Below are 20,255 nucleotides of genomic sequence, written 5' to 3' on the forward strand. Positions count from 1 at the left end.
AGTGAAGATGAACTTTTGGGACTTCATCAAAATCAAAAGCTTCTGCACAGCAAAGGAAACAGTCAAAAAAACAAAAAGGCAACCCACGGAATGGGAGAAGATATTCGCAAATGACAGTACAGACAAAAGGTTGATACCCAGGATCTATAAAGAACTCCTGAAACTCAACACACACAAAACAGACAATCATACAAAAAAATGGGCAGAAGATATGAACAGACACTTCTCCAATGCTAAGAGTTTTTACGATGAATGGGTGTTGGATTTTGTCAAATGCTTGCTCTATGTCAAATGATATGATGATATGCTCTTTCTTTTTTTTAGCCTGTTGAAATGGTAGACTACAGTGTTTAAATTTTTTCATGTTAACCTACCTTTGTATGTGTGGAATAGATCCCACTTGGTTGTCATGTGGGTTCAATTTTTGTTGAGTATCTTTAAATGAATACTTACGAGAAATACTAATCTATAATGTTTTTTTCTAGCAATGTCTTTTTCTGGTTTTGGTATGAGGTCTCATAGAATATTTTGGTATGAGGTCTCATAGAACGAGTGAGGAGAATTCTCTCTGCTTCTATTTTTTGGAAAAGACTGTAGATTTGCCAAAAATGAAAAACAAAAACATCCACTGATGTTTCTTTATTTTGGAAGTTTATTAATTATTATTTTTAATAGCTATAGGATAATTTAGGTTATCTATTTCTCCTAGTGTGAGTTCTGGAAGTTTGTTTTTCAAAGAAATGGTCCGTTTCCCCTAAATTATCAATTCAGTGGCTACAGAGTTGATCAAAATATTCCTCTACAATGCTTTAATGTCCTTGGGATGAGTTGTGATGGTCCTTCTCTAACTTCTGATATTGTTAATCCATGCCTTCTCCCTTTGTTCTTGGTTAGCCTGGCTAGAGGTTTATTAACTTTGATGATCTTTTTAAAGAACCAGCTTTGAGCTGTAATGATTTTCTCTAATGTTTTCCTATTTTCTAGTTCATTGATTTCTGCTCTAAGGTTTCTTATTTCTTGTCTTCAGCTTGCTTTCATTTAAATTGCTCTTCTTTGTCTCCCTAAGGTGGAAGCTTAGGTTTTTAAATTCGTATCTTTCTTCTTTTCTCCTATATGCATTTAATGTTACATACATTTTGATCTAACCACTACTTTTGGTATATCCCATGCATTTGATTACTTGTATTTTCATTTTTGGTTAGTCAAATTAGTTTCCCAATTTATCTTAAGGCTTTTTCCTTGAACCCTGGGTTATTTAGAAATTGGTTAATTTCTAAATATTTGGAGATTTCTTAAGTTCTCTTTCTATTACTGATTTCTAGTTTAATTCCATTGTGGTCTACCTACAATGCCTTTTAAGATTTCTATTCTTTTAAATTGGTCAAGTGCATTTTATGGCCAGAATATGATCTATCTAGTGAATGTTCCATATAAGCTTGAGAACACAAATTCTGCTGCTACTGTATGGAGCACCTTGTATTTTAAAACAAACAAGCATTAAACCTAAATACTATTAGGTTAACTATTAGGTTAAATACTAAATACTAAATACTATTAGGTTAACTATTAGGTTAAATACTATTCTATTTTTTAAAACAGTATTTCAATTCATCCTAAACCTTCTAGACACTGGGTCTATGAGTAAAGGTAGAAGAACAGGTAGAATGAGCCCAAAAGTGAATATTCAATCTTCTAGGAGATGACTTAATGTACACATTTTCAGAAACATTCACAAACAAATCGTTCCATATTATACCTTAAACGGTTTATATGTAATAAAGTTTCCCTCTTACAACTAATCAAAAACTGACCAAAAACTGACCAAGTATAATACACGTGAATTCATATGTAAGGAATAAGCCTATAAAATTTGTCTACAATTACGATTTCAGTTAGAAAAGATTAAACTTTTGTGCCAGTTTTTTTTAAAGAGGTAAGAAAAGGCAATGCCAAATGCAAAGAGGAAGATTTCATTTTTAGTCTCCTGAGATTATTAAAAACAACATGTCATAAAAACTTCTAAAAGTAATTGAAATTCTTCATTTATCAGATACCAGTTTTTAATTTAAACATAACTGGAGAGAATAAAATGAGAGTTAGTTACATAGAAAAGGCGATAAAAGCATATGCCACTGACTACTGCTTCCTCTAACTCTCCTCCTGAATATTAAATCAGTAAGACTGCATTCCGGATGCTGGCATTTTGCCAGCCACTCTCTGATAAGAAAATTATTCTTCATATACTATAACAGCATGTACCCAAGAGAAAATACGATAGCTGAATAAGTAAAGGGTGAAAAGTAATCTGAAAAAAGTCAACTAATCAATCTCTAATCAACTCAACAAAATTCAATCAACTGATCAATTGTGTTGTTAAAAGGACTTCACCCAAACCCTCTCACAGGTTGTTATATTTTGTGTTTCCAAAGCTCATCCTGGTAGAAGTTGTTGAAATTCGCATTTATTGATTCTGAATTAATAATGCTCTTCCCTATACCTTATCTTATGTCTCTTATTATAATTTAAGTTACCTATTACTTCTACTTTGGATAGACATGCTATTTCCATTCAAGTGATATGACTGAATAAAACCAATTCTGGATAATTACTGGCATGAATGTAAAGCAAAAGAAATAGCACACAGTAAAATTTTGTTTTCCAGTTCAACCTACACTTTTTTTTTAAATAATAATGTATTTTCTTAATAATATGTATTTTTAAATAGTTATATATTTAATAGCCTAATTCTTAAGTGTGGCCATTCGTCTGAAAATTACCTTTTGTTGGGACTCCTGGGTGGCTCAATTAAAGAAACCAACTCTTGATTTTAGCTCCAGTCATGATGTCAGCGTCATGAGATCAAGCCCTACATCAGCTCCACTCTGGGCGTGGAGACTACTTGGGATTCTCTCTCTCTTTCTCTCTCTCTCTCTCTCTGCCCCTCCCTCACTCTCTCCAGAAAGAAAGAAAGAAGAAAAGGAAAGGAAAGTTAAGTTAAAGAAAAAGCAAATTACCTTTTGTTGAATCATCCTCTATTGGCTGTTTGAACAATGTAATATCCTTAAAAGTACATAAGAACAAGACCACCTTTTCATGTTCATTTCTTATTGGTGCAATTTGCATATAAAACCAAACAGGGGTTCCTGTAAGAGACAGAAAGAACAACAGAGGGTGACATAGCCACAGCAATGATTTGGTCTCCTGCCTCTCCTCTTTCTTTAGCTGCCAACTGCTATGCCAGGAACAAACACCAAAACAACTGTATTTTAACTGTTTCCATAATTAAAAAAAAAAAACATAAAACCTTTAACTTTGTATCAATTACTAGTTGCTCAAATATTAATAAACATATTTCAACCCAAAATTTCAAAATGTGAAAGTAAAGCTGAGAGTGACATTTTCACCATGCAGGAGCACAAGGGCAGGGTCACAACTTAAGTAAACACCAGCATGACCTTTAGGTCTGTGTCCCTACACCTCCGCTGCTCTCTCCAACTTCGTTTTCATAGTTTCATCATGTGTGACCACTCCTACATGCTGCTCTCTTCCTGTCACTTTGAGGCATGTTTCCAATTACTTCAACAGCAACCCCTGATGCTCTGATAAGCATTCCTCTTGGAAGAGCCTTTGAAATGCTATCCCTACCTCAAGGCTCTCTCATCAGAGTTCTAAGATGGTTCGATGCCTTTGACAGCACCCCCACATCAGAGAGAGAAGATGTCAGCAACACTTGGTGTCTGCTGTACACAGAGCTCTACCTGAAGCTTTTAAGGCAACCTTAAAGGGGAAAAAAAAAGATGTGCCCCTAGCCCTTGAGATCTAAGGTGTCTTCATGAGCCACTGCTTCCTATCTCCTTCACTCAAAGAACAAGGCTTGACTCTGTTGCCATGTTTTTTTTTCCTTTCTTCAAATAGTCTTCATTTTTTAATAATATATCAGTTGCATAGAACACCCAGTGCTCATCACATCATGTGCCCTCCTTAATGCCCATCACCCAGTTACCCCATCTCCCTGCCCACCTCCCCGCCAGCAACCCCCAGTTTGCTTCCCATAGTCAAGAGTCTCTCGTGGTCTTTCTCCCTCTCTGATGACCTCCCATTCAGTTTTCCTTCCCTTCCCCTATGATCCTCTGCACTGTCACTATGTTCTTTAAACAATGGCTCCTGCAGACTTCAGAAAACAGAGTTTCAGAGCACTTAAGGCTTTGGATTTGGACAAACCAGGATTTGGCATTATTTCAAACAATAAATATTTAAAGACACAAGAAATGCCTTCAAAGGAGTAATTATCCATTAAACGATAAAACACCAAAGGAATGTTCCATCAGAATCAAGAAGACACATTTTCCATTATATTGTTTCCAAGCCGTAGTGCAATAAAGCCTCTCCAAATTTTCTATCTTAAAGATAAAGGCTTTTGTTAGGTTTGGGATTTGGGGGATGAAATATGCAACTATTAATAGTTTCTACATGAGAGTTGATAGCCTGTTAACAGTGCAAGAAAAACCAAATTAGAAAAACCTTCATTAAAAAAAAAAAAAAAGAAAGAAAAACCTTAATACCTTTGGCAAAAAAAAAAATCACAAAGTAATGTCACCATAGTGGGGAACCTAGACAAGAAGAGAGGGCTTAACTACCAGGTTCAAGAAGTCAGAGAATTAGAAAGAGGAGGTGTTTTTAAAATATTCAGTTCTGACAACCAGATCCTTTGCAACCCTGGGGCCTGTGAAAACATGGCCCTGTCCAAAATGATCACTAGATAAGCCAGCAATCTCATAAAACCATCACACTATCTCCCAGAGAGGACTGTTCTTTGTTCTTCTACACAGTGTACCCAAGAACTGTGAGTGATATACGCAGGTCTACAAATTACCAGGCACACATGCTAGCAGATACATGGCCTATGGCTATTCCAACACAGTGAGCTTGAGGCAGCCCGGTCATAAACAGAGAAAAGGGCATTAAAAAGTCATTTTCCGGGCTGCCTGGATGGCTCAGATTAAGCCTCTGCCTTCAGCTCAGGTCATGATCTCGGGGTCCTGGGATCGTGTCCCGCATCGGGCTCTCTGCTAGGTGGGGAGCCTGCTTCCTCCTCTCTCTCTCTCTACTTGTGATCTCTCTCTCTCTCAGATAAATAAAATCTTTTTTTAAAAAAAAAAAGTCATTTTCCAAGGTCTGTTAAAAATCTGAAAAGAGAGGATGTTACATTTTGCACCTTCTATGAAAAGAGCAACTTTTCAAATTTTAGCATAGAGTCAGGGCTTTTTTTAAAAACTGCTTTCAGATGTCAAGGCAGATCTTTTTCAAGTAGACTTACAGGGTCAGATTCCCCAAGTAGGCAGAGTATTTGCTGAGTAGCCATATTCTGGTTTGGGGGTTTAAGGGAGCAGAAGGTCTTACAGGGTTAGGCAGAGAGGCCAGTTGTAGGTGGAAACTCAGGGCAGTGCCTCGGCATTGATTAACTGGGTGGCCCTGGCTATCACAGATGTCTTTGTGTAGGCAGAAAGACCCATATAAATCATCCGCCCAGAGTTACTGCTTCCTTCTCAACAGCAGAAATAGTTCCCTGCTAATGAGAGCAATGCACCTTAAAACTAGAGCCTACAAACTGAAATGTCAGTGATGACACATGTTAAATCAGATATCTCATTCCCTCCATTTGCAAAATGCTGTTTAACCTAATTACTTAATGAAGTGTTAGGAAGACTTAGCATTCAGGAATTCCCAAAACATACCTATCGACATGTGAATTTTTCTAACATTTTTAAAAAGTTACAAGAACATACTTTTTTTAGTTGATGTTCAAGAACCTTCAGGTAACAATTTACAAGATTTCTTAAAGCTCTTTTAAGTGTAGTAGAACTCCACTAAAATACATAAATGGTATCTATCCTTCATAATAATGAAAAAAACTCAATGCAAATGAGAGAATTTCAAAACATTTTTAAAAAAGCAAAATACCACCTTGGAAGGAAACTTCTGGAAATGTAAAATTCAATTTCTTGTTAACATGATTTAAAGGTTGTAAAGAAAACAATCTCCACAAAGGTATTTTTTTTTTAATATTTTATTTATTTATTTGACAGAGAGCAAGATAGAGCACACACAAGCAGAGGGAGTGACAGGCAGAGGGAAAGAGAGAAGCAGGCTCCTTGTTGAGCAGGGAGCCCATGTGGGATGCGATCCCAGGACCCCAGGATCATGACCTGAGCTGAAGGCAGTCACTTAACCAAGTGAGCCACCCAGTGCCCCCCCAACAAAGGTATTTTAAAGAAACTCAGAAACTATGAATTCGGTTCTCATGCTTTAAAACCAGGCAAAGATTTATTTATTCTTATTCTTCCTAGCGTCAAAGTGAAATGACTTTAGTAATAAGGAATATCCTTAAATTATTTGCTAAATTTGGAGCACATATCGAGGTCATTCAAAGGAGAACAATCCTATATGAAAAGGATATAGGGTTTTGACATATGACTCTAATACAAATTTATCCAAATGTATCGTATGTATCAATATGTATCCACCATGCACCTGGTTAAAAAGACCCAGAGGACACCTCAAGCTTGACTTTTCTCTGATAGAGGCCAGAGAAGATCATTCAGAATGGACTGTGTTCTAGGTGACAAGGCAAAAGACATTTGGCTGTGAATAAAGAGAAATACCTCCTTGGCCTTGATTGTAACATGAAAGATGAAATGATAAGATATATCATAAGTAATACCACTAGAGACCACCATTCCCATTACCAACTGCACTAATTTTAAAGCAATGCCTGTGGTTATGATTATCTCTTTGATGGTCTATTAATAAAAAGAGAAATCTAAGTTCAAGCCTAAATATTTTATAGTGAATAAATGTTTGACTAAGACGGAGAGGATGAATTATGCTGTTAAAAGAAAAAAAAAAAATCCAGCCAGCTCTGAACATGGAGCAAGTGCTTCCTGTTGAAGCTAAAATGCTTGCCAAACTGGGGAAGAATTTAGGAGCCATCCAGTTCCACTGAGGATAGGAATTGGCTTTGGGACACCTGGGTGGCACATTCAGTTGAGTGTCTGACTCTTGATTCAGCTCAGGTCATGATCTTGGGGTCATGAGACTGAGCCCCACATTGGGTTCCATGCCTGGCGGGGAGTCTGCTTAATATTCCTCTCCTCTGCCCCTCCCATGCATGCTCTCTCCCTTTCTTTTGATCTCTCTCTCAAATAAATAAATAAATCTTTTAAAAAATGATAATTTGCTTTGCTGTCATTTATCATTAACATGAAACAAATTGACCCATCTTGTGAAGTGACTGTCCATTAAAAAAAAAAAAAAGAAAGAGAAAAGGTCAACTTGGGAAAAAGAAACAAAAGTCAGTGACCCGAGTAGCCAAAGAAAACAAATTAGAAAGGAAGCTTTGTTGTGGAGTACATTAGTTGTTTTTTGTTTGGCTGGTTTTTTTCCTCCAAATTCTAAAAGACATTCTATATCATGAGATCTTATGTGATATATAATGGACAATTAATCATTCACAAATTCCATCCTAGAGAACAGTTCACTATAACCAATACAAATTTACCAGAGGTGAATGGCCTATTCTAAAAGTAGGGGAAACTTCTGTTGGCCTTCCACACAAAAGAGTCAGTCTAGGAAAAGGCCATATTCATAAAGACCTCAAGTCAATAACTCACATCAGCCATGAACATGCAGAAAGGGAATCACACACACTCAGTGATACCAATCGCCTTTTCCATTAACCACAAGAAATGAATAAATTCCTCTATCATTTTTAGTTGCTGTAATGTAACGATAGGATCTTTACCATGATCATTAACTATAGAACATTTTGCCGCCACCACACACACCCAACACATATTAAAATGCATCATATTTTCCTGCCATTCCTCAAAAGGTTGCTTTTCATAGGTAGAATCATTAATTAGTTCTGCTATCTGATTTCATCAGCACCCCTTGCCTTTGCCAAGAGAAGGACAAAGTTTGATATTCTCTCTGCTCTATAGCTCAACAGCCACTGACCAAAAGAGAACATTTACCAAGCTGACCCTTCCTATTGGTAATTTAGATACGTACTGTTTTTCTTATACAGAAGAACTTCAAAGCAGTTTGACTCGTAGTTGTCAAAAGTTTGCCTGACTTTCTCAATGGTCTTCTTGTCAGTCAATTCTCCATACATAAAACTGGGAAAAAACAAACAATCCACTTCAGTTCTATGTTGCTTTTCAAATGCTAGATAAAATTACATAGTTGTCTCTTTTGATTGAGTATTCAAATATACTTACAAAATTAAACGCTGCTCTCACAAAACAAACTAAATTATTGAAACAATGTTTTAATCAAAACTATTAAACTTCTTGCTAGAATCTAGGTTTAGAAGTTATTTCAAATACACACACACACACACACACACACACACACACACAGAATCATCAACCTACATACTTCCTATAGGCATGATTTTCAGTAACTATGGTTTAGTTAAATAACACCAGTTTCCCAACAGCACAGTTCAAATTTCAGTTATCATAGAATATTGACTGTAAGTAACTGCTTAAAGTATAAACTTTGCTGTTGGCTCCTGAGCCTACAAATCACTAGTAAACAGTAAACTAGTAAACAGATATCACCATCAGTAACCAATCATATCACTTCTTTCAAGGCCCCTTCATCTTGGTCACGGTGCCTCTGTTATTCAGTCCATGCACAGACCCAAAGCGTGGAGTTGTGCTGCCTCCTTGGCTCTCAGCAATAAACCCAGGTGACATTTTACAAAAATGGATAACTGAAAGCAGGCATTCGCCATCAAAGATTAAAGTCCAGCAAAAAAATGAAAAATGATAATGCTGAAAGGGACATTCAAATTGAACATAAATGAAGGTATAGATGAAACACAAGACTGTGGCAATGTTGACACTTGAGAGACTCTAGATGTGAAGCCAGAGGAACTTAGGGAGTGTGAACTTAGCAACATAAATCAGGAAAGCAATTGTGACAAAGAGGATCAAGTCTTCCCAGAGGAAGTGAAGCCAGTAAAAACACTTCGCATTAAAAGAACCACAGGAGACAGTTCACAATAGTGAGAGTACAGGAATAAAATAGTTGTGGTTGATGCAGACTGATGGAGGAGTACGAGCACTTACTAAGAGGGGGAAAAAAGGTTCTCTTCATGTCATGCTATATTATGAGAAGGCAGTATGATTCAAATGACTCATGATAGTTTTTTACAAAGAGATGAAATGCTTTAATTCTCAATGCTTCTTGAGTTCTAAATCACAGTGTGCTAAATATGAGTTTTACCATTATTTGCATTTCCCTGCATTTATAACCAACAGTAAGAGAGTTTTTAATGTTTTGACAGACACTGGTAAAGGTCACAGAATAATCATAAATTTTTCCACTGAGTTTTAAGATTATATTGCACGGTTTCAACTTGCATGGTCTTTTTTATCTTCCCACACTCAAGGATATGTGAAGAGTCCATGTTACGCATATAATACATCAATATTCTCATGAGTTATGAGTATTTTCTCAAGACGGGTGCAGGTATGGCTAACAGGAGAAAAATAATGGTGAGAAATTGAAGAAGATATACACTATTGCGGGAGGGAACATACAAAATATAGGTTAAAGAGTGAGATTCTACATGCCCCCAGAATTTCCCAGTGTTTGAAATTATCTGTTTTTCTAAGAGAACCTCCACAAAAGTCTTGTTATCTACAAAACAGAACTCAGTCAAAGCTTCTAAAACTCCACTCATGAAGCTTCCATGATTATCAGTTGTGCATCTGGTTTTAGAAACATAGTTCTACTAGTTAGCATAACGGTCCACCAGAAAAGAAAATGCAGCATCTGCCAGATACCTTGACTAAGTTTCTGAAGGTTCAAGTCTATCTTTGTTACTGCTTTTCTTCAATGAGTTCGCATATTGGCCAGAGGCTAATCCAAATGAGATAGGGCCTAAAGCTTATACAATCTTAGGGACCCTCTTTAAAGAAAATAATATAAAATTATAAAACAAAATTAGGTACAGAGCTTTGGAAGACATCCACTCAAGGGAGGGCCCCTGAAGGTTGAGATTCATTATCCTCATGGGAAATCCCCCCTGAATGTATCAATTTAGAAAATTTACAATAGGAAAAGCATGGTTGAATAGCAACCCCCCCCAAAACAACAACAACAAAAAAACAACTAGAGGATTCAACACCAATGCCATATCACAAGCAGAAATTACAGAGTCATGGCCCATCGTACAATAACTCCAACCTACTCCAACCTACGCAACTAGAATTCTAGAAACTAAGAAAGAAAAGGAAATAGATAAAGCTTACCAAAGGCTGCCCAATCCACCTCTGCATTGTCAATTACAGTATTTATATCTTTTATTTAAAAAGAGAACTTTCGGGGCCTCTGGGTGGCTCAGTAGGTTAAAGCCTCTGCCTTCGGCTCAGGTCATGATCCCAGGATCCTGGGATCAAGCCCCGCATCGGGCTCTCTGCTTGCTGGGGAGCCTGCTTCCTCCTCTCTCTCTGCCTGCCTCTCTGAATACTTGTGATCTCTGTCTGTCAAATAAATAAAAATCTTAAAAAAAAAAAAAAAAAAGAAAGAAAAGAAAAAAGAAAACTTTCATTGTCATTATAACAGTAAAATAAGCAAGAGAATCTCAATAAAATGACAGATTCTAACTCCATAATCTCAGAGCCAGACTCACAGAGGAAGCCTCTGGGCCTACCCGTAAGAGAGCACTGAAAAACCCTTACTTCTGCCAAAGCCTGGATTCCAGCTCATGACAGTTTCACGAAAATCTCTTGAAGGCATCACACTGAAACCAGAATTACTCAGTTAAAGGCACCCTCCTTGCCCTCCAAAAAAATAAGACACTATTTTAATACTGTTGGTATTTTTTACAGATAGGTGACCTTTTTAATCAGTTTTTTTTTAATGACTGTTATTTTTAATCTAAAGACTTGTTAGTAGAAAGAAAACATGAAGAATCAGAAAAAAATAGTTAAGATAACTAAATGTTTACAGTCTTAAATGGAAAGAAAAGAAAAACCATTTTACCCCTGTTAGTAAATGTCAGAGCTCTACAGTTCAATAAACTAAAACACAATGTCCACAATTGGCCAACAGGAAAACATTTTAAAAAAGAAAACATCTACAAAATAAACAATTAAGATAAAAAAAATTCTTGAAAAATTAACTCTAATAGGATTTAAAAATAAGTTACAACTTAAATTTTAAAAAACTATCAGAAATTGATATGATAATACCACCTAATAAAAAATACCACAAAAGTCTGATTCAGTTAAAATTCTAAAGAGAAGAGGAAAACAAGAACTTTTCAAATAAACTCTAAAATTTCTATAATATATTCTTCTCTAATTTAGCTCTCTAACTGGTAAAATTACCTGTCCTATAGAGGCACTTAAAAAAAAAGAAAGATGGGGCGCGTGGGTGGCTCAGTGGGTTAAGCCTCTGCCTTCAGCTCAGGTCATGATCTCAGGGTCCTGGGATCAAGCCCCACATTAGGGCTCTCTGCTCGGCAGGGAGCCTGCTTCCTCCTCTCTCTCTCTGCCTGCCTCTCTGCCTACTTGTGATCTCTCTCCCTCTGTCATAAAAATAAACAAAATCTTTTTTTAAAAAAAAAGATTATTATAATCTAAATACTTCCTTAAAAATTAGTCTTTTATTTCTTATATGTTTCACTCATATTTTTCATTTTAAGTTTATTAAACCAAATATATGTGACAGAACACATATGTGAAGTGGTAAAATGCAGCAATTAACTAATAAAAAATATTTCAAAATGAACTATAAAAGATGTTTGAAATGTATTATCCATCCTTCCAATGAAAATATTTCCATCTGAAGTTGTTCAAACAATACTAATTCAATGCTTCCACACAGTTTATGAGAATGACATATTTGTTTATTTGCTCAGTTATTTTACATATAAATGTTGAGTGTCTTTATCAAGGTTTCCATCAGCCTGACTCCAGATGGCTGAAGTTCAATGCAGTCTTTGAATGGTTTATGGAATTTGAAGGATACTAAGATTTAGAAATGGTGGGGCGCCTGGGTGGCTCAGTGGGTTGGGCCGCTGCCTTTGGCTCAGGTCATGATCTCAGGGTCCTGGGATCGAGTCCCGCATCGGGCTCTCTGCTCAGCCGGGAGACTGCTTCCTCCTCTCTCTTTCTCTGCCTGCCTCTCTGCCTACTTGTGATCTATCTCTGTCAAATAAATAAATAAAATCTTTAAAAAAAAAAAGATTTAGAAATGGTAACCATCAGGCTTTAGAAACTATATACCCATATAATAATTTTGAACATTTTTTTATGTATGCCCTCCAGGAATACATAATGGGAATATAAAAAAAATTTCCAGAACTTCAAATTGCTCTTTTAGAATGCCAAGCTCTCCTTAGAGTAATTATAAATGATTTCTATAGCTGCACTGTTATCTTATTGGAAAAGAAAATAAAACTAAATGCTCAGAAGCTATCTATCACCGCTATAATATTGAGTTCTCATGATATAACAGAAGACCACCGGACCACTTACAAACTGCATAATTCATGGGCAAGACATATAATTGCTTTGACCTTCAGTTTCCTCATCTGTAAAATGATGATAATGTTCATATACCTCAGAGGGTGAGGGTTTTAAAAAGATAATGCACATGAAGTCACAAATTATAATGTGCTGTACAATGGCTGAATTATGACTGGAATGCTTCTTATGGCTGGGGTTAGAAGAAAACCCCTCCAGCCCACTACTCTCTAGCTCCTCTACAATTCTAGAACAGGGTTTGGGCCAAGCTTGCTAATGGGCAGTGTCACTGTTTCGTAAAGAGATATGTACATCATTTGGGGCCTCTTTTTTTTTTTTTTTTAATTTTATTTATTTGAAAGAGGGAGAGCACACATGAGTGGGATTGGGGGAGATGGAGAGGGAGAGAGAGAACCAGACTCCATGCTAAGCAGGAAGCCCAACATGGGGCTCAATCCCAGGACCCTGAGATCATGACCTGAGCAGAAGGCAGGTGCTTAACCAACTGAACCACCTGGGCACCCCTGTGTGTCTTCTTTCTTTATAAGCCCATGAAGTTGAGGCATAAATCCACTCATGGCCTGCTCCTGAATATTCTGGCCAGTTTTCTCAAGACATAACTGGTGGTCCTGGGAGTAAGGGACCACCATAGGACTGGCCTATGCTAAATCCAGCTTGCCTAAGCACTAGGGCAGTATACCTTTCATGTATTTTCTACCCTAGCAAATTTCTAAGGACAGGTGGCCTTGGTTTACAGCAGGATTTACTTATTCTTGGATCCCTTGTTCTATCAACAAAATCTCACAAACAAGCCTCATTATGATACCTACCAACAGGATAGCTATAAATGTTGACAGATTTCCAAGGGAGAAAGGAACCTTACAAACAAACAAACAAACAAAAAAATACAACCTACTCATGAGTTCTGCCAATCTATCTTAATCTGCTAATAGTCAACAAAGCTCTTGGACTCAAACACCATATTCAGTCACCACAAAAAGGATATTATCTATAAGCTGTAATTCACAGACCAGCAAATGCTTCATCACAGAAGCCACACAGATTGGCTTAATGCGGTTGGTAAATGTGGTCTCTCCCTCAGTCAGCCACAAGAATAAAATTAGAAGGGAGAGGGGGTGGGGGGGATGGGTGAGCCTGGTGATGGGTATGGAGGAGGGCACGGATGGCATGGAGCACTGGGTGTTATACACAAACAACGAATCATGGGACACTACCTAACTAACATAACACAGTGAAAAAAAAAAAAAAAGTTAAGGGGAGAAGGGGCTCAATTGTATAGAGCCAAAGGGTCAAAAAGTAAAAAGCCTGGGAGAGGTGGAGTAAGAAGGAAAATTTACAAACAAATAACACAGCTTTCAAAATCTGTAAGAGGTAATTTTGGAATAAAACAAAGCATTACTTTATACATTGAATCATAACCAGAAGGTTTCACAGCCCATTAATTTATACAAGCTTATAAGGATTTAGATCGAGTCATAAATGGTAGATCCATGGCATGTAATTAACAGAAACTAGGGAGAGCACTGGACATCTCTAACCTTTGGAGTGTAACATCACTGAGTCACCTCTGCTCTCAACACTTTCCCTAGGTGCCACTGTGTGAGGCAGAGCCCTCAGCCAAAAGGAACCAAATTGACTGACATCCATCATGTGTAATGTGCTCTCACTGGCTGAGATGACCCTGTGTTAATAAAACTACTTGTGAAAGACATCCAGTAAAGTGCCTCGTAATTGCTTCATTGTCTCATTTGATGGCTTGGATAAAGGATTATTAATGAGCCTCCCAGAGGAGGGGAAAAATGTGTTTGAAAGCACCTAGATACTCCAATCCTCCCTACCTGTATTATTACTCTTCTCACCCTTCTAAAAACAAACAAACAAAAGCAAACAAACAAAAAATTGAAGGGGCTCTTAAAAATCTCAGGTCAATCAAAGGTAAAATACTCAAGTGGTTTCTACTAACCTATGATAGCATGTCTCCATGTCTTGAAAAAAGATCAGAAGCTTTTAAATATCCTCCTCCAAAACCTACAACCTCTTTTAAATATGTAATACATTTTGTGTCCTTCAATAAATAACCAAACAGTCCAAAGCCTTGGAAACACAATTACTAGACAGTAAAATGGGCTAGATTTGAAATTCCTACCAATCCTGAAGTGTCATTAGACTGTTTTTCTGAATTTTCAGCCAAAACAAAAATGAGATGGTACCTAGCACACATCACATTTTAAAAAATAAAAATGTAAGGTCACCTGGGTGTCTCAGTTGGTTAAGCACCCTACTCTTGATTTCAGCTCAGGTCATGATCTGAGGGTCCCAGGATGGAGCCCCCAAGTCAGGTCCAAGCTCAGCATGAGGATGCTTTTCCCCTCCCCTTCTGCTGCTCACCCAGCTCCCTCCCTCTCTCAAATAAATACATAAATTAAAAAAAAAATTAAGTATATACTATTGTGTACCATTATGGAGTACAAGGATGTAAGAAACTAGTGACATTCCCTCGTGACTGCTGAGAGTGGGAACAGAAAGGTACTCTGGACAGAAATTTGGGAGCAGTTAATCTACACACTCTGCCTATATTCTACTATCCAGCTATCCTATTTCTGGCTCCAGGGACAGATGATTTTTCATAAAGGGGGCCACAAGAAGATGTGCAGAAGGCTATTTGTTGAATGTAGCAAAGTGTCAGAAGTTGGAGTTCACGGCTACTAGAATGGATAATAAAATAGAAGGCTGGGAAGACTACAGAAGCACTCCACAACATCAGACATAATGAAATAAGTGTTATATGGCAATGAAAAAAAACAGTTCAAAAACGTAATAATGTTGAGTGAAAACAGTAAGAAACTATCAGTCTTACTGCATGATATGAAATATGTAGATTTTTTTAAAGATTTTATTTATTTATTTGAGAGACAGAGAGGCAGGTGGGGGCGGGGGGCGGGGAGCAGGCTCCCTGCAGAGCAGAGAGCCTGATATGGGGCTGGATCCCAGAACACTGGGATCATGACCTGAGCCAAAGGCAGAGGCTTTAAACCACTGAGCCACCCAGGCGCCCCTGAAATATGTAGATTTTAAAAACACAACGTAACATCATTTCAAAAATATACGTATTTAATCAATGGAAGATGAATCAGAAAGACACACAATAAACACATTATAAGGAATAACTATGGAAAAGGAAGGGGAATGGACTGAAGGGGAAAAGAAATAAAAGGCAAGAAAAAGAAATAAAATAAAATGGAGACTTTGCCCAGAGGGTTCATAATTTAGTGGGACAAACCAAGGAGTATGTTTAGTTTCATTTCATGCACCTGGTCTAATGGGAGACCAACAGGGAAGGGCAAAGGAGGAACAAGGAAATGGAAGAACTAAATATTAGCCTCTTGAGATTTGTGAAATCCCAAATTAATTTTTTTCATTTTCCCAAACAACTCATATTTGAGTATTTTAAAAGTAGAACATTAATTTTTATCAGTCACTACTTTGAGCCATCTAATGCAAGTTGTATAAAAAGATGATTTTTTTCCACATATAAAATGTCATATTGTTTCTTCACAGACTGATGCTCGTGGATTTGTAGTTCCTTATTCTGTTGTTTGCTTAAAATGTCTAATTACTAAAATCAGTAAAATACAGGTGCCTGGGTGACTCAGTCATTAAGCATCTGCCTTTGGCTCAGGTCTCGATCCCAGGTCCTGGGATCAAGGCCCACATCTGGCTCCCTGCTCATCGAGGAGCCTGCTTCTCCCTCTCCCACTCCCCCTGCTTGTGTTCCCTCTCTCTATATATATCTCTCTATCAGGTAAATAAATAAAATCTTAAAAAAAAAAATCAGTAAAAGTCTGAATTATTTGCAAGGCTACCCTCAGTGTCAAACTAGTTATCTCCAACTAGAACTGCAGCGATTCCAAACATTATGGTAACTCTTAGCTTTAACAATGTATTTCTGTATATGTATAAATTTTTTCTTTCCTTTTCTTGTTTCCTTGTGTGTGATATTCAAAGGTTTTAAAGATATATACAGGAACTAGAAAAAATCCATATGTAAAAAAATCAGAATCAGAATGTAGATAGTGCTCTGTAAACTATTTTTTGGTTTGTTTGCTTGGGTGATTTTTTTTTTTTTTTTTTTTTTTTGCTTAAAAAATATGTTAGCTTCTTCCAGTGTCTTATTCTTCCAACATATGATTTAGAAAATTAGGCTTCACCATAATATTTTTTAGCAAACATACTACTGGACATTTTCACTATTACTAGGACTTTATTCTTCTTAAAAAATGCTGCAGTAAACAAAATGGGTAGAGTTTAATTTTTAAAAGGGACAAGGAGGCTGAAAAAGGGAGTGTGTTAGAATAAATTATGCCTATAAGAAAACCTGATAAGGTTCTGGGGTGCCTGGGTGGCTCAGTTGTTAATCATCTGCCTTCAGCTCAAGTCATGATCCCGGAGTCCTGGGATCCAGCCCAGCGTCAGTGAAGAGTCTGCTTCTCTCTCTCTCCCTCTGCTGTTCTCTCTCTCTCTGTCTCTCTCTTTCAAATAAATAAATAAAAATCTTAAAAAAAAAAAAAAAAAGAAAGAAAGAAAGAAAACCTGATAAGTTTTAACTATCATCTGTTCATGTATCAGATACTAGTCTTCATTGTTCTTTGAAGGCATAAGCTGGTTGCAGTTTTTAGATCAGCAAAACACACTAGATATTTTGTGCAATCAAGTAATAATTGTTCACATTAATAGTATCATTTCAGGGGCACCTGGGTGGCTCAGTCAGTTGAACAGCTGATTCTTGGTTCAGGTCATGATCTCAGGGTCCTGGAAGCAAGCCACAACATGCTTCAGCTCAGTGGGGAATCTGCTGGTGGATTCTCTCCCTCCCTCTGCTCCTCTCCCCAACTTGCATGTGTGTGCCTATGCACTCCCCCATAAGTAATTTTTTAAATTTCTTTAAAAAAAGAATATTATCATTTTGAAAATATCATTTCTAACAATAGTGAAGAGGAACTAGGGGAAAGTTTGCATACTTCTTCCCATGGTGAAAAAGCATAACATAACGTAAAGCTCTCCACTCTCTACCCACCTTAAACACCATAACACTTGGGATGAAATACAATAAACCAAAGCACATCATACAGAAGCATGGGAGACCTAGGTTAGGGTTTACTGCAATGCAAGCCAATCTAATTCAACAAATACAAACACAGAACACTGAGCTGTATCCTTACTGCATACAAAAGTGAACAAGATGAAATACCTACCTTAAAGACATTTTTTAAAAGACTTTATTTATTTATATGACAGAAACACATAGTGAGAGAGGGAACACAAGCAGGGGGAGTGGGAGAGGGAGAAGCAGGCTTCCTGCTGAGCAGGGAACCTGATGCGGGGCTCGATCCCAGGACCCTAGGATCGTGATCTGAATAGAAGGCAGATGCTTAGTGACTGAGCCATACACCCCCCCTTTAAAGACATTTACAATCTATCGCTGGTGGTGGGATGGGAAAAGCAGGTCTTTTAGGGGAGAGAATATGCTAAGGAAACATGCAAGAGTCTTTTTACTGAACTCTTTTGTAGGACACATTGCACATGCCAATGTAGGAGACTGGAAGTAGAGGCAGATACATGGAATCAGGAACAGATGGGAGCAAGACTTTACAATATATCCAGATATGAAGAGGAATAGGTCTCATCAATAACTAAAGCAATGGCAATAAAAATCCCAAGGGATAAGGAAAGTTAGTGTAAGGCCAGATGGTGATGCCAAATAATGAACCACAAGCAAGTCAGAGGAGGAAAATTCTGTCGAGGGCATCGTCAATACCTTTAGGTAGAAGGCGGCATCTGAAACAGGCACGGCATGATGCTGGGACATCCACAGTCCAAAGAGGAAATGGGTGTGGGAGCCTCTACAGTCCCTGGAACTCTCTACAGAGCCTGTTCCATAAGCAACATCTACCATAAAGCTAACCTTTTCCTAACCTAAAGCCTGCTGAGATATAAGAGAAAAGAGAAGCTCGATACAGACCTTAACCTCCCAGAACTGAGAACACACACCTCAGTGGCAGCGCCAGCCTGGGAGCTAACATTCACCCAGTGGAAGAAAAAGGCACAAAGACATCAACGCTACCAAAGGCAGTTTCTCAATAAGGGCAGGCCACGGTTTTCCATCACTCTTGCTTACCAATTTCAGACCTAGGAATGAAGATTGAACCTGAAAATAACTTTAGAAAAAGGAGGATTGTGGGGACCAGATAAGTGAAGGAAGAAGATGTTTGAACAAACTACTGCTCACACCTATCTAACATCAGAATCATCTGAAGCCAATGGGTAAAGGTACGGATACCTGCCCCCACCTCCTACCTTGGGTGAGTCTGATTGAACAGGTGATTCCCAAAAGTGAGGTCTGGGAATCTACGTGGTACAAAACCTCTCCAAGTGATTCCTATGTGTGATCAGGTCTAGACTCACTTGTATAGAATGAAATCCCTAGCTTCCATAAAGATGTAGAATATATGTATGTATTTTTTCAGCATAAATATGTAAAAGACAAATAAATCACTGTATTTCCCTGGGCAAGTCCGTAAACATTACCTCAGTTTTCTGCTCTGAAAAACAAAGGATTTGGAGTAGAAAATAATTTAGATCCCTTATAGTTCCAAAATAACATGATTTTGTGCTTAGTTAAGTGAGAGCTTTGAAGAAAAATTAACTCAAGGGAAAAAACATCCCATCTGGCCTTACTGAAATATTGTGAAAAAGTTTTCGGATCTAAATTGGTCCCTTTATAGAACTTGCTTTTCTTTTATATGATCTTTTTTCATAATACTCTCTTTAAACTCACAGATACGGCATACTTAAGAAAGAATTGTTATAAATAATGTAAATGCCAGATTCTGTTTTACATACACCAAACAAAATAGCAAAGTTACAATGTATCAACATCACAAAGTACATATGATTTACACAGGATGTAAAAACGTCATCTTGACGTTCTTTAAAGGTTCCTGAATTATGTCCTACTTGGTTGGGGGCTGTTTACTCTGTTCGAGACAGTTTTAGCAGCTCAAAAGTGCTGATGCCATCAGTGGTTCTCGGATATAGGAGGCTCCTTTGATCACTTGGCACCTAGAATAGTTCATGGTTCATTGCAGATGGTCAAAAAATATATATGGAATGAATGAATAGATTTACAAATGGGCAAAAATCTTTTTCTTTGCACAAGTTCCCCCCAACGGCTCTCAAACTATTCCCATTGACAATTTAGTCTCTTTAATATTCTAATGTAATTTTTACTCTACAGTTTTTATATACAAGTTAATAGATTCTGATACCAAGGCGGGATGGGCGACTATAGCCATATCAACAAGTAATTCTTGTGACACCAGCTGGGTGTATCACCTGCTAGACCCCAGGACATGACCTTTACCTCCTACCTGCTTGTGCTCACCGACTTTTCTTCCACACTTTTCCTTAAGCTCTTCTTTGCAGCTTACCTCTTAACTCGGGTAGAGAGCGAAACCCCCCCTCGGGCGAAAACAGTGGAGCTGACAAGACCTCCAGCCCGCTGGTAACCCCTGACTCGCACCTGCGCAGAAGGGCCATGGGTGGGGGGGGGGGCGTCTTCTAGAATGACGGACAAGTACCTTCACCTTATTACCATACTAAAATCTCCGCCCCTGGAGGAGCCTCATTTAC

At 37.7% G+C, this 20,255-nt stretch overlaps 1 protein-coding gene across 1 annotated transcript in view; it reads right to left on the reverse strand.

Annotated features, from left to right (window-relative positions):
* The window catches only part of KCNH5 (potassium voltage-gated channel subfamily H member 5), a 320,730-nt gene that overhangs the window by 269,137 nt on the left and 31,338 nt on the right, over positions 1-20,255 (reverse strand). The window contains exons 3-4 of the mRNA XM_059371301.1: positions 8,071-8,177; positions 3,015-3,143 (exon numbers count right to left, since the gene is read on the reverse strand). Of these exons, the coding sequence (XP_059227284.1) occupies positions 3,015-3,143; positions 8,071-8,177 (236 nt within the window). The remainder of the gene's footprint in view (positions 1-3,014; positions 3,144-8,070; positions 8,178-20,255) is intronic.

The sequence above is a fragment of the Mustela nigripes genome, chromosome 13, assembly GCF_022355385.1.
Source record: "Mustela nigripes isolate SB6536 chromosome 13, MUSNIG.SB6536, whole genome shotgun sequence".
Classification (NCBI taxonomy): Eukaryota; Metazoa; Chordata; class Mammalia; order Carnivora; family Mustelidae; genus Mustela; species Mustela nigripes.